Below are 15618 nucleotides of genomic sequence, written 5' to 3'. Positions count from 1 at the left end.
GACCTCTGAAGGGAGTTCAGCAGGTGAGACCACCTCATAGGTCTCATGCTGGAACTCTGGGGAGGAGGTCACCACATTCACCTAAGGCTGTGGCTCTGGGGATGCGGTCACGTCATTGATCTCCCGCAGGAACTCTGGAGGTGAGACCGCCTCTTGCGTCTCTGGCTGGGGCTCTGCAGGTGAGATTACCTCGTGGGTCTAAAGTTGGAGCTCTGGGGATGAGGCCACCACGTTGACCTCCAGCTGGAGCTCTGCAGGTGAAACCACCTTGTGGGTCTCAAGTTGGAGCTCTGCTCTTGCCTTCTTGTGGAGCCATTTGTGGGTACACCAACTGCTTTTAAAACATTCTTTTGAGCAGAGATATGATACTTGGTGTCATTGATATTATAATTGGTAACAGGTATGTCTGATTTAGTTCTCAAGAGAATGTGACATGACCGTGCGTAGCTTTGGGAGTTGTAGTTGTCGGCCATGTTTGTAGTCGTGGTGCATTCTGGGAAATGGAGTCGCTGGTTTACCGTGACATGACAGAATATACAATTCTGTCATGTCATGGTAAACCAGCGACTCCATGTCAACAGTTTAATTTATGTACACGTTCAGACAGATTGTGGATGAAGAAATTCAAAATTATTTACATAATATCTGCCAGTGCGGAGCTCCTTACAGTTTGGAACACGCATCTGAAAGTACCTTGAAGGGAAAGTTTTGCTCACAAAAGCTTAACCTTATTTGTGCCGTTGCCTCTCTCCTTGTCAAGTCAGAGATTCAGGATGGTTGTCTTACCTCGCAGGCTGAAGATTCAGAAGGTGGTTTTTCTGTTAATGTCTGTTTCCTCGTCAAGTTTGAAGCTCAGAACAAGGAGGTGCTGTTCAGGGAAATACTTTTATCCCTTTCTGCTAAGAATGCGATTATAAACTGGTGGCTTTCCATTCCAGCAATGTGGTTGGCTGTTGATGCCAGAAGTGGTGACAGTGTAGCCCACCCTTGTGTTGAACTCATTTTCATAGTGTAAAGTACATAGTTGGAGAAGTGTCTTTAACTTTTGCCTTTACATTATTTCTTTTCAAATCCTCGTTCAAAATATAGGCATTGTGCTAAACACATGGAGTCCAAACATGATAATAGATGGTTGAACTCTCACCCATGCATTCATTTATGTGTTAATAGGTCAGCTCATATCATTATCCATTAGCATAAACTGTTTTTTTACATGAATGTGAAGTAGATATGTCACAATCTATGTCAAATTGGCAAACCTTTCTCTACCCTGGTAGTTAGAGAGAGGCCCTGTTATAAATTGGGACCTGGAATGCCATCTTAACTGCTGTTCATTACAGCAAGGACTGACTGCTGGGGGTGATGTTTGTTAAGACTGCTTGCAGCTATATTTATTATTATTATTATTATTGTTGTTGTTGTTGTTCTGCCTTAAAACAAATCCTGCAGACCAAAGTGTAAGTCATAGAGAGTTGAAACTTGGTCAACAGACACTACTCCCTCCTGCTCCTCAGGCAACCGAGATGGGCCTGATTGTCCCAGTGGTGGCACTAGAGCACAAATGTATACATTTTGGTCCATATGAACTGTGATCCTACTGATTCCTTCGGTTCTGCATAATTTGTAAAATCCTAAAACTAGTTGCCAAAGTTCTTTGGTATCTAGTCCTAGGATTTTTGGTCTATCTTTACAAATTTGATATCAAAGACATGCTGACATTTAGAAACAACAAGGCTGCCACTTCTGTACTAATAAGGCAGAGGCTAATTTACTCAAACAGCTCTAACTCATGAGTGTTTACATGGAGTTGCACAAAACCTATACACAGGAAACATACACTGTGCCCATGATATTCTCAGATTCTTGCTCTTGGCTGACAGGAGTGGAACCTGATGTAGTCTTCTGCTGTTGTAGCTCATCCACCAAGTTTTGTTGTGTTGTGTGTTCTGAGATGCTTTTCTGTTCACCACAGTTGTAAAGAGTCATTATTTGAATTACTACATCCTTCCTGGAAGCTTGAACCAATCTGGCCATTTTCATCTGAAGTCTCTTATCAGCAGGGCATTTCCACCCACAGAACGGTAGTTCACTCAATTTTTTTTTTTTTTTTGCACTATCCTGTGTACACTCTAGAGACTGTTGTGTGTAAAAATCCCTGGAGATCAGCAGTTTCTGAAATACTCAAACCATCCCATCTGGTAGCAACAACCATGCCACAGTTAAAGAAAATCAAATTTCCCCCAGTTCTGATGTTTTATGTGAACATTAACCAAAGCTGTTGAAATGTATCTGCATGATTTTGTGCACTGTGCTGCTGCCACATCATTGAATGATTAGATAACTGCATGAATATGAATGTGTACAGGTGTTTCATATTAAAGTGGATGGTGAGTGTATATACAGAACAAGATTCTGAGATCATCTGCAAAGTTTGGGTATGGTCATGCTTAAGGGGCAGAGCTAAGGTCAGATAACTGACTAAACATTGAGTTAATGCCACGAAATTGAAAGTATGGTCAATCTAAGGACCCCCTAATAATTGACAGTCTCACTCAACTTGTCCTATGGGGGGGCACTCTTCATGTTATTGCGTTTAACAACAAGCATAAATTTTGCAAAATAATGGGTACAGTGAAAGTCTTTTCCCATGCTTTGTCTCCTTACCTCCTAAATATGTGCCATTTGGTTCATTTAGCTCCATCCACTCTAATTTTTAATAATTTGTTTAATATGCAAAACTTGCAATTTTGGTGTCAATCTACTCAACAGATTGTGAGCCTCAATAATGATCAAAAACATGATGACTTTGTAAACAATATGGCCACCACGTCACCATGTCAATCAGTTCCAATGGGGTGGTGCCTAATTTACTTAAACATCTATAGTACAGGGTTATCATTGTAATATTGACACGATATTTGTCAGTTAGGTCCCATATGCCACCACCTACTGAAGCAAATGAAATGACCCATATCCACCAGAACGGGGTGCTATAATAAATGAATTTACCTTTTGGTTTATATCTTCAAACTGTAGGGAATAGAGTGAAACTTATTTCAACAGCATTCCTGAGCCTTCCTGCATCTTTTTGCCATTTCAAACTAGTCCTAGGCTGTTCATCTCAACAACAATAAATAAATAAATAAATAAATAAATAAATAAATAAATAGGGTGGGTTCAAATAAAAAGTGCCATCCTCTGTTTAACACATCTAGATGTAAATATCGGGAAATGAAATCTGAAATTCTGATTAACATCTCCTTTTTTTTCTCACTAACATCTCATATTCAGCTTTTGATCTTACACCTAAATGTTTTTCAGTGTATAGAAAATACAAAAGAATTGGCCTTGCTGTTCCAATTCTTTTGGAAGGGACTGTATATAAAGTGATGCAATTCTTACACTCCACCCAATTCGGATGCAAATACCCTCAGATTAAATCTGAAATCTGCAATCATATTCATTGTTAATGTCATCAATATACTGTGGTAGACAGCTAAAAAAAAACAATAACTTTGTCAATGTCCAAATACTTATGGACTTGACTGTGCAGTACTTTTCCCTTTCCTACAGCTTCTAAGGTTTGCAAAGTTGTACATATTTTCCTGAGAAACTGAAAAACCACACCTTTAGCCTTAGCTATGTATTTACCACACCAATTGTGCGGAATTATTCATGTGAATTTTTTTTCTATTATTAATATACTGTATTAGGCTAAACTTCAGAAAGCAACGTAAGTCCATTGGTCATTAAATATGCTATCCCATTTGGGTCAGTAAGGTACACATTAATTGGGTTTATTTTTTTATTTTTTGTGTAAATAAATAAGAAAACAGCTTCAGTTTGATTCCATTTAATTTCAAAGTGTCAACATTTTGTTGTCTACTTCACAGGTTCCCAATCTTGATCCTGGAGTGCCCCCTTTTGGGCAGATTTTAGTATTTTTCTTGCTATAACACACCCACTTCAGAAAGTGCTGGTAATTATCTGACTAGTTGAATCAGGTGTTTTGGGAACAGGAAAACACTAAAATGTCCAGGACAGGGGTCGGGAGCCTGTGGTCTAAATGATAGATTTAAATACTTTTAACTACTTCAAAGATAACTAGTTTTTTTATAGGAGCTTTTTCAGCATTGTTTCTCAGTTGTGCAAGTGTGTGTAGTAGTCCTCAGGACATGAAGGCACGCATGCTGCCACGTATCACTGCTCTACAGATGGGGCAGTGTTGTAGGCTGGCCGCACAATCAGAACACACAACCAGGTGACCGCAGGGGATAAACACCATGGACACCAGTTTGTCCATACATACTTTGCAGGTTCGTTCCTCCTGGAGTTGCTTCAATTGTTCCTCAGCACTCAGGGTCACCAAAACTGCAAAATACACACACACACACACACACACACACACACACACTCTCAGTCATGTCAGGATGCTGCAAGTCAACTGAGATCAGAACTACACTTATTAAAGTGTTGTTTGATTAGCCTTTTCTTATAAACAATTCATGTGAATTTCAGTAGCAAGAGAATAAGGTCACTCCTTATAACATACAGTATGTCATAATATCATATGTGGAAATAAGACTTTAAACTGTTTTCATGAATATAATCATGTCCACAAGCACAGTAAAAGTGAAACAGCTTTCATTTAGACCTTTCTCCCCAAGTGAGGTCTGCAGTTTCATTCCATTGGCACTGCTGCTCTGTCTCACCACAGGCTCTAAAAAAACAAATCTCACATTTGAGAAGGATCCAGCACATAATGTAATGTGTATATCTTTTTCTTCTTAGTTAGCATTATTTATGGCATGCACTAAATTGCAGGTGCAACTGCTATACATACGCATAGATATGAATCTCTCCATTAATTTTATGCCTATCTTTTGAAAAGCAGCAAATGCTCTCAGCACCTGTGTTGTTATCACTACCCTGCCTCCCCTCCTCTTCAGCCTGCAGGACGTCAGCCACCAGGTCAGAGACAGAAGTGTAATGGTGGCCGGTCAGCAGGAAGTGAGACTGAACCAGCCTCTCAACTGGCGCTTGCTCAAAACCCATCTGCAGCACCGCCTGCACCACCGGTGAGAACATGGCTGCTGCTGGTGCACTCTGCCCACTCAGCACATCTTAACATTGCATGGGGAGAACACAAATGAGTGTGTCACAGTGTATTAGTCTCTCTAAGTCCTGTGCTCAAGAAAACACAGAGCTATGTTTTTTTTAATAGGTGGTTATACTTAACTGAAAAGAATATACTTATAATGACAGTTAAATTGACACACATTGAATACACTGATATTGATACAATAGAATGCTATAATCATGTAGCCCTTAGTACGTGATTTCAGTTACTTGGACTTCTACTTTGAAACCAAGATGGCATAGGATTATTTTAACACTACACTGCTTTAGGGAAGCCAGATTAGACCATCCTTCTTTCCTTGTTTTTGCTTACCATGTCCAGTGGTAATATTTCTTGGAGTTGAATTCTGGGCTTCACTCTGTAAACAGAGTTGTCATTAGTTTCCAAGATAACTTGAACTTACAAGTAGTTCATTAGCAAGCTTTACAGAATGATAGATACACACTGCCAGCTCAAATGTGTTGAAGGATGACTGCTGTACATGGTTGATGTACTCTTGTCCTCTTGACTGCATCAAATACTCACATCTAATGTACAATAGAGAAAGAAAGAAATAATGAAAGGAATAAAAAAGATAGATAGAACGTATAGTGCCTTGCATAAATATTCACCCCCTTGAACCTTTCCACATTTTATAGCATTACAGATGGGAACTGAAAAGGAGTTGTTGTCATGAGTCTGCATAAAATAGCCTATTTTGCAAGTTAGCAACCAAAGTCATTTTGGTGAAAATACAGCTCTTCAAGATAATATAACCTTATAGAAAAAGAACGACAGTGACCACTTAGGACCAAGTAACTAATTTTAATAAAGTACACTTCACAACAGAATTTAAACAATTATTTCTGAAATGAAAACAATCAACTGTAGATATTAAAATGATAAATAAAAACCTATAACAATGTTTTCAGTATTTAAAAGTGTCACAAATGGAAATGTGATTGGCAGGCTAGTGCCAAATCTAGTATAATCTATTTAAAAGTCCATTTCAGTTCAAGGCTGTTGCTTTGAACATTTTTGAACAATTAGTTTAGTATTCAGTCTACTTCTTGCAGCCACTATTTTACTAGTAAGAATTATGTTCTCACATACAGTCTGTGTGAATCAACTGTTGTGAATCAATGAATTAGTAATGTCAGAGTCAACAGCCCATATAACACAGTGCTTTTTCATTTAGCTTTGTATAAGTATTTATCTATTTGTGCATGTATCATGTGGAAAAATCTTTTACCGTGGAAACCACTTGGCATGTTCCTGCCATGGATCATCTCCAGGCTCCCAGTTCCTCAAACTACCATTGCAGAAGAAACACTTCACGTTATCACTATGACCTAAATGAAATGTCAATGATAAGAAATTAGTGTGGTGATAGCATTACCATATAATATATGGGCAAAGGCATTTTACACTGGGGCACTGGAATTTTAAGCAGCATACATATGGTGTGAGCTATGATGTCACACCCAAATTATAGTCAAATAATTTTTCTTTTAGCAGAGATTGAGTGATTAAAATAATTATACTACAACACAGTTAAATTCCTGAAACTGAATGTGTTGGTTAATTTTCAGTAGCACCACAGATCTGAATATTTGTGACTGTAAATGATTGGTTATATTAAAGTGCTCGTTCTAATACATTATCACTCCTATAACAGCCCATTTACAGGGACTTGTATGCCGGATGCTCCACTTAATCTAAAACTAATAATAAACAGATTTAAAAAGTGTTATTATATCACAAAGAAAAGCATATAATAATTGATATGGTGGTTTTTTGTTAGATGTTTTTCTAGCATTTATGGAAGTATTCATTGCTTTGTAAAAAAGTTTACTGTCAGTAAGTTTACTGAACCTCTTATCACTTACTTTATAGCAGCTCTTTACAGTCATTTCCTCACCAGCCTCTTTTTTTCCTCTCACTTGAAGTAAAAAAAACAGCTGCTTGTCATGTTACAGAGAAACCAGAAAGTGTATGTCTATGTCCTGAAGACTAAAGTCTTGTGGCCATTCCATAACATTAAATGGAACTATGAACATTTAAAAAGTGCAATGGGTCATTCATTAATAAATTAAAAATTGCAATTGTTGACAAATCGCTGTGGTATAAGGGGAATACTATATTTGACATACAAACTCAAAAACTACTCAAAGTACTAAATTTTAATGTTGGTTTAGCTTTTTGTCTTTATTTGTTCAAATATATATTCTCATTATTATTATTATTACTATTATCATTATTATTAGGGTGTGTAGGCACCCTATAGTTATTCTACATTTTCCTATTATTAGGGGTCAAACACTTCTTCTGGCTAGGGTGTCTATGGCAGCCCATAGAACCTTCTGGTTGTGAAATTTGGCACACTGATTGGGGAGAGTCTAAGGAACATTCTCACCAAATTTGGGCCAAGTGCTGCCAATACATGGGATCAAATTTGGGCCTAATCTGGATGTACCTTTATGGTCATAACTTTTTAACTCTGTGTCCAAAATTTAAAAGCCATGCATCCTTGGATTCCCTGGGTCAAGATGTGTTCAATGCACCCTATGACGTCAATTTCCACTTATTTAAATTTTGGTCAAAAACTACTCCTCTTAAAAATTTTGTTCAATCACTACCATGACCTGAGGCTATGCAACATATTATGTGCCAGCACCACCTACTGGCCAAAAGTTACAATAATATGCTAAAATGCTTATGGGTCATTCCATCTCAAGTGGTCAAATAATTGCAAATTTGATTGCCTGAACTTTTTTAATTTTTCTAATTTTCTTGAGTTAAAAAAAAGAGCTATGGTGTTTTTTCACCTGTGGTAAAAGCAGTAAGTGACTACAGCTCCGAAGTTATTTACTGCTTTAATCACAAAAGAAACAACATAGCTCTGTTTATGACACTGTTCATTTGTAAAACACCCACCTGTGCACTATATATTCACGCATAACAACTGTACCCCTGTACCAACATGATAGATCAGGCTGGTTCTACAAATCTGGCCCTCGAGGTCCATTGTCCTGCAGAGTTTACCTTCAACTTCAAACTCAAAATTTTTCAGCAGAATTTTATTATAGAGGACTTATTTCTGTGAAAATTTCAGGTTTGTATTTGGTCCCCCACTAAATATTTACAACGCAAAAGTGAGGGAAATTTTTTAAAATTGCACTCTCACACTCGACTAAAAAAGAGAAGTCTCAAACCTGAAATGTTCTGCATGCACACTGTACTTACTTAGGTACCCCCTAAAAAAATTAAGACTGAGACTTGAACACTTCCTATTATAATTTGACCCTAAAAGTGGAACTGTGAGCAATCTTGAGCATTACATTTGGACTTAAGTTCTAAGTCTAAGGAAAACAAATGTGCAAAATTTATATATATATATATATATATATATATATATATATATATATATATATATATAATATAATATAAACGTGTGGGCATATATATAAATTTGTGTGTGTGTGTATATGTCATGTATCAGGAAACTCTGGACTCCAGTTCCCATCAGCCACTGCACTGCACTACATGTCACATGACAAAACAGGTGTTGTCTCAAGCACACCTGATGCAGCTAATCAAGGGCTTCTTTAGTTGTACCAGGTGTGCTTGAGCTGGAACACATGAAATACTAGCTAGGGGCAGAAAATACATTAAATACCTGGACGGGGCAGAAAAAGGAAGCTATCAACGGCTGCAACCAGATTTCTGAGAAGGCAGGTTGTGAAAAACCCTCAAATGACTGCAAAAGACCCGCAGCAAGACTAGGTGGCAACAGGCACTGAGGTTTCAGTGAGCACGGTAAGGTGTGTACCAAACGCAGACTATTTCCATGCCAGAACTCCAAGAGGTACACCACTACTGACCCAAAAGGACAAGAAAAGTTGGCTCAAAATCATATAAATAAGCCACAGAAGTTTTGGGATTCTGTTCTGTGGAGCGATGAAACAAAACTTTTCGGCATGATGGATCAGCAGTATGTATGGAGATAGAAGAATGAAGAAAGAACACTGTCCACAGTCAAGCATGGTGGTGGCTCTGTGATGCTCTGGGGCTGCTTTGCATCCTCTGGCACTGGAAACCTGCAGCGTGTGGAAGGCAAGATGGATTCATTGAAGTATCAGGAAATACTAGGGGAAAATGTCATGCTGTCTGTGACTAAGCTGAAGGTTGTATGTCATTGGACCTTCCAACAGGACAATGATCCCAAGCATACCTCAAATACCTCCACCAAGGCTTGATTGCAGAAAAAGACCTGGAAGATTCTACAAGGCCATCACATTCACCTGACTTGAACCACACAGAAAGTCTCTGGTGGGATTTGAAGAAGGCGGTTGCAGCACACAAACCCAAGACTGTTACTGAGCTGGAGGCCACTGTTCATTAAGAATGGGTTAAGATTCTTCAGGAATGCTGCCAGGAGCTATGCATCTGTAACTACTAAGTATTAAAGATGCTTGTCATGAAGAAGATGAATAATTTTGAAATTATTCTCATTATAAGTTGCATTTTCAGTTGAATTTGGGGAAACCACTTGAAGCATTAGTTGTGTTGAACTATTTCAGTTGCTTTTCTTTGATTTGTTCATTGCAAAGAGCTGAAAGTCTTGAACGTGTCAACAGGTTTTTTCAGTAAATATATTTCCAATGAGGATATTCACATGAAATTTTCACCAGATAATGCAAGGAACCAGCTGAAATCCATAAGTAATTATACCTCCTATCTGTGCAAATTAATATCTGGGTTAGTAAATTGATGGTATATAAAAAGGCTTTTCGGTACCAAAGTGTCACACAAGAAATATCTCATGATGGGTAAAAGCAAAGAGTTCTCCCAAGACCTCTGGAACCTTATTGTTGCAAAACATTTTGATGGAATCGGATGCAGACATATTTCAAAACTTCTGAATCATCCAGTAAGCACCACTGGGGCCATTTTGCACAAGTGGAAGCAACGTCACTCTGTCATCAACCGGCCACGCACAGGAGCACCTCGCAAGATTTCTGAGCAGGGAGTCAGAAGAAGCTCCAGAAAAACTTGGAGGCAGCGGATGCCATCGTCACAGAAAAAACAATAGGCACTGCACATCACCCTAAAAACACTATGCCAACAGTGAAGTTTGGAGGTGGAAGCATCATGGTGTGGGGCTGTTTTTCATCACATGGTACTGGCAGACTTCATATAATTGAAGGAACGATGAATGGAGCCCTTTACCAGGAGATTCCTGAGAAAAATCTGCTGCCATCCACCAGGATGATGAAGATGAGACGTGGGTGGACCTTCCAGCAGGACAATGATCCAAAACATACAGCAAATGAAATTCAGTTGGTTTCAGAGAAAAAAAAAAATCAAGGTGTTAGAATGGCCCAGTCAATCACCTGACTTGAATCCAACTGAACAAGATCTAAAGACAATATGTTTAGAAGAATGGGCCAAAATCAAACCTGAATACTCCGGTCGATTAATTTCGTCATACAGGAAGCGTCTTGTAGCTGTCATTACAAGACTTCTCCACTAAGTTGGGATCATCCTGATTCAAGGTTTCCGTAAACCACTGTATAACCAATATCTGTTGTGTGCCATGACACAAAGATGGTTGTTGTAGTTAAAACAAGTAAAATTTAAAAATAAAACTGGTGGTTTTGCAATGCCATCACGTAGAGGTAATCAGTCAAAATTTTTTTAGAAAAATTAAAAATGGACAAGCGACCAACTTTATAATTTTTAGACCACTTGAGATGGACTGAACCCTATAACAGCACCACCGCCATGGAGGAGTACACATAATCTATCATGGGTTACATTAGTAAGTGTATAGAAGATATTACTGTCAAGAACACCGCAACACCCAACCAAGAAGTATGGCTCATGGTTGAAGTGCGGTCTTTGCTCAGAGCTTTTATATATATATATATATATATATATATATATATATATATATATATATATCCACTGATGTTATATACATTCCTACATCTAGCCCCGTCCCACCTTGAAAAGAAGGGCACATACACCTATCATCCAAAAAATTTAAAACACCTGTCTAATACTGTATCACACCCCCCACTGCACCACACTCTCTCTGATCCTCTAGTACAGCTTGACTGATCCCACCATCTCTCAGGGATGGCATGCAAGGAAGGCACACATCAAGGCTTTTCTCTGTCCTGGACCCTAGGTGGTGGAATGAACTTTGATGTCCAAATAGCTGAGTCACTTCAAACGATGAATAAAGACCTACCTCTTCACAGAGTACTTAAATTGCACTTTATTTTAAAAAAATTTGTGTTGTCTTTATGTTTTTTATATTACCTACCCTGCAAAGTTTTTAGTACTCTTAGACTGTGACCTAGTGAAACAGAATCAGGATGTACTTATTGATAGAGATATTAAAGCATGCTCTGGATAATGCCATAAATGTAGATGTTAAATGAATGGGAGATGAGACAATGAAAGAAGCTATCAACAAAGCAAAGCAAAATCAGTTGCTTTCGTATCTGCTATTATAGTATCACCTTTGTCCATTAGCCTAGCAGTGGAGAACACTACCGTTCAGTGTGATTACATATGATTGTTTATTTTCTGGCTAGGGCAATGCCGCTGTCCATTAGGCGGTCCTTCGATGCTGTCTGGGATGCATCAAAACGCTTTTGTGTTCACACTACAGATGTGATGTGGTCATGTACGTCCCACACCACCTCCAACGGTGTCTCAATCTCAATGCATCTCCGAGACACATTGGACCCCATCCATTATATACCAGATCACCCATGACACATGTAAATGCCAGGTGTGAATGGGGCTTTAGATGCACTTCTTCCTGGCCTGCTGAAATCTTTGATCATATAATCGAAATCCATATCTCTATCCATGTCATTTTCAGGGGCTCTAAAGGGGATGTTTGGGGTGCGATGTTGATTTTGGTTAATGAGGGGATTCATTACATCTTTCCTTCAAACAAACAAAGTAATCAATGCCTATTACTGGATCTATTTCATTTATTTAGGCTAAAACATCTGTTTGGGAGACTGGTTTTTCACTCTTGAAATAAAATTTGTCACATGGATGTCTGCTGCATGGATATCAGAATTGATATCAGAATACTAGCTCGCTGTCTACTGGTCAAAGTGTAAAATTATAGAATAGTTGAAAATATATATTCAAGTATAGTAGTAATTTTGACAAAATAAAATGTAATTCAGGTTGCTAGTCATTTTGAAACACAAAAGCTTGTTCATTATTTAATATATTGTTTTTAATTAAATACTGATATCGACATAGCCTATCTACGTTTTTCTGACTCTAAGCTGTAGCTATGAAAACTATATGAAAACTTCTTAAACAATATCTAAAAATTACACATGCTGTTTTTCAAAACAAAAGTAGACACTGAAGAAATGTGTTCATGTTTGCTTGAAGTGTGTTAGATTCTTATGTTTGGTACTTTGGTGAATTATAAAACATGATCCATGTGAGAATTAGTGTCTGGGTGTAGGTTTATCTCCCCAGATTGGTGAGGTGTGGATGTAGGGTCGAGTTACTTATTAACAGCTGTCCCCACCCTCAGTTTTAAAATGTGCCCTATGCCCCTGATGGTAAACCACAGAAACAGAGACTGAAAAAAAATAGAAAAGCTCGAATATGGCAGATTTAGGCATAGGATGAATGCGTAGCACACAAGACATATGTTTCCAGAATATCTAAGTTCTAACTTAAATTGCAAAATTGATGCAGTTCTTCTTTTTTCTTTTGATTTTTTTGTGCACTGGTGGTTTTGCATAGACACAAGTTTCTAATTTTATTTTAGAATCTATTTCACACCCAAATAATACATACAGTGCTGAAATAACACTGTCAGTTTTGAAAAAACTAATCCTCATAGTGTCCATTTTGTTCAATTAGACACTGTAGAAATACTGCAGGAATATGAAGCGATATGAACTGAAGGTGTCACTATATTGTAGAACTATATTTTGTGACCTTCACAGAGTTAGACTTTATAACTCCTACATAACAAAATGCTGGGTGTTACATTGTGGAATGAACATGCAAAAACTCTTACAGTGTTTGAGTCTAGCTGCGATGTAGGTGTATGAATGTGTTTTAATTGAACGCTGGGGATTTTAGTTGTGCACTAGGCACACATGTGGGATGTAGCAGTGTTTCACCACACACACACACACGCACGCACTCACGTACGCACACACACACAGCAGCAGCAGTGGCAGCACTAATAAGCTCTTGTTCATTCTAGTCACTTCGGCAGCAAGAGGTGCACAAAAGGGAACTCATGTCCTGAAAAGAAATATAAAAACATCACCTTGTAATAATGAGCGAAAATGTACATTGCCAACACGTGACCAAACATGACCCTTAGAATCAGGGCAAAAAAATGGCCCACATGTCATCAACCAATGTAGTGCTGGGACAAATGCTAAACTAGTCCATGTGTGTTTGACTATGGTCTCTTGCTCGGGGCAGTGAAAGCCAAAGATGTGTGCCTGTGAATTTGAGCCCCATATCAAGCTAATGAACACATTTCATTCTCTAGGACAATTTCCTTTCCCTATGGTGGTCTTGGGCTCCCTTCCTACTCAGGGCCCTTGGAATAATCTCCATCTTTCTCCATTTACGACACTCCTTACTCTCAAGACAAAATGTCCTGAATATACAGTAAATTCATGTCCCATAACAATATCTAATTGCCGTCGTTGGGCGTTTCGTGTTAAGCATTATTAACCCGAAGAGAAAACGAGTGTTAAAATTTGAGTAAAACCCGAACCTGTGTAAAAGAAGCCAGCGCGCGCCAGTGTATCCGGTTGGATGGAAGAGCTTGTGGGCCAGTTGCTGAACGTGGTGAGGCGCGTGTCCTCGGGCTCCATCTCTGGATAAGCGGCTTGACCGGTTGCCACCTGTTCGCCCGCAGCCAGGCGCTGCAGCTGGCTCAACAGCTGACCATCCACCGAATCCGTCGAAGCGCGGACGCGCCGAACGTTGCTCGTGTCCGTCCTCGATTCGAACTCGCACGCGGGAAAGTGGCGCCGGTGCCCGCCAGTCGGACTGTCGTCGTGTGCCCAGTGCCTCAGTGTCCTGTCGCAGCGAAAGCAGCGCACCATATCTCCTGGTCCCAGGAAGTAAAAACTGGCGCGCGCTAGCTCAGCAGATCTATCTGAAGCGTTTAGCGGCCAGTTGTGGAAAGTGCTCAGTCGTTCCTCCTCGCTGTGCATCCTGTTTCCATCGCTATTACACTCTCCCGTACGAAGCATATAGCTTGTAAAGGAGGAATCCAGATATAGTCCGAAACCCCCAGTAACCCGTGTTATTGGTTAGGGTTCTAGAAACGCTGTCAGAAAGTGCTTCCCGTGTCGAGTGGATCTGAAAAGCACACACAATGGTACACGCTCCCTGGTGTGTTAAAAAATAAATAAATAAATAAAAATATTGTAACCTCTGTACACAGCTAACTTTCATCTCTGGCATGACAGGTTTTGGTTGGGGGTTCAAGCCCCAGCACTGCCCGGCTCTGGGTTACGGATCGGAAGGTCGGGTGTTCAAGCCCTGACGCTGCCAAGCTGCCACTGTTGGGCCCTTGAGCAAGGCCCTTAACCCTCTCTGCTCCAGGGTCGCTATATCATTGTTGACCCTGTGCTCTTACCCCATGATACATGACCAATCAAGACTCATTATCATTATATTGAAGTTTATAGGTTGTCAAAAATTAAACTTAAAGTAATTTATGGTCTTGGCTACTTGTGAGTTTTGTCTGTTTTGTCAATCTTCATTTAAATCAAATCTGTAGGTTAGGTTGAAAAAAGGGGTAGGGGAGGAGGAGAGGTGATACCAAGGAAATATTGGGAAATACATAGAAGTTGACACCATTTTAAAATTAGAACTATTACTATGAAATGGTGATACCATTGAAGCGTGGTGCTAATCAGTTTTCCCACACATGATAAGCCATAATAGTACAAGTACAGCTAAAATATTGACACAAAAATGACAGTGGACCACTTACAGCGGTGGAGTGATGCACCTGTGACCTGCAACTGTAAAATGAAGTGTAGCAAGCTGGAGTAGCTACATGAATTTTTGTTGAGTAACACAAAGGCAGAGAGGTGAGTTAGTATTTTTTTTATTTGTGTTGTTAAAATTTATTAACCATATATCTTTTCTGGATGGTAAAAAGGAAAAAATCTTTCCTTGTTAATTCAGTGTGTTTGCCAAAGCCCCAACTGCTAAAATAATTTAATACACTGGGCTCCATAGCGGATATTTTAGGTGGTGAGTGCGTATTTAGATTCTAAATGCGTATAAAGGTCCTTTCACACTGAGCGCAATTAAGTGACGCAAATGTTTGATGCGATGATGCTCTTGAATCGAAACAATAGATCCCTATGGAGCTTTTCATATGGGTGCTAGAAGTCGCGACAAAGCCATCCAATTAGATTTGAGCTTTAGATGGAGACACTGCTGTTGCACAA

General features: G+C 39.1%; 1 protein-coding gene across 1 annotated transcript; it reads right to left on the bottom strand.

Annotated features, from left to right (window-relative positions):
• Positions 1-3794: 3794 nt before the first annotated feature.
• Positions 3795-14496, bottom strand: birc7 (baculoviral IAP repeat containing 7). The gene is given in 7 exon segments (NM_001329282.1): positions 3795-4371; positions 4655-4720; positions 4911-5123; positions 5453-5498; positions 5586-5667; positions 6372-6471; positions 13920-14496. Coding segments are annotated over 7 exon segments (1194 nt in total). The 5' UTR covers positions 14404-14496; the 3' UTR covers positions 3795-4168.
• Positions 14497-15618: the final 1122 nt, after the last annotated feature.

Source organism: Ictalurus punctatus, chromosome 15, assembly GCF_001660625.3.
Source record: "Ictalurus punctatus breed USDA103 chromosome 15, Coco_2.0, whole genome shotgun sequence".
Lineage (NCBI taxonomy): Eukaryota > Metazoa > Chordata > Actinopteri > Siluriformes > Ictaluridae > Ictalurus > Ictalurus punctatus.
This window is presented reverse-complemented; position numbering and strand designations above follow the sequence as displayed.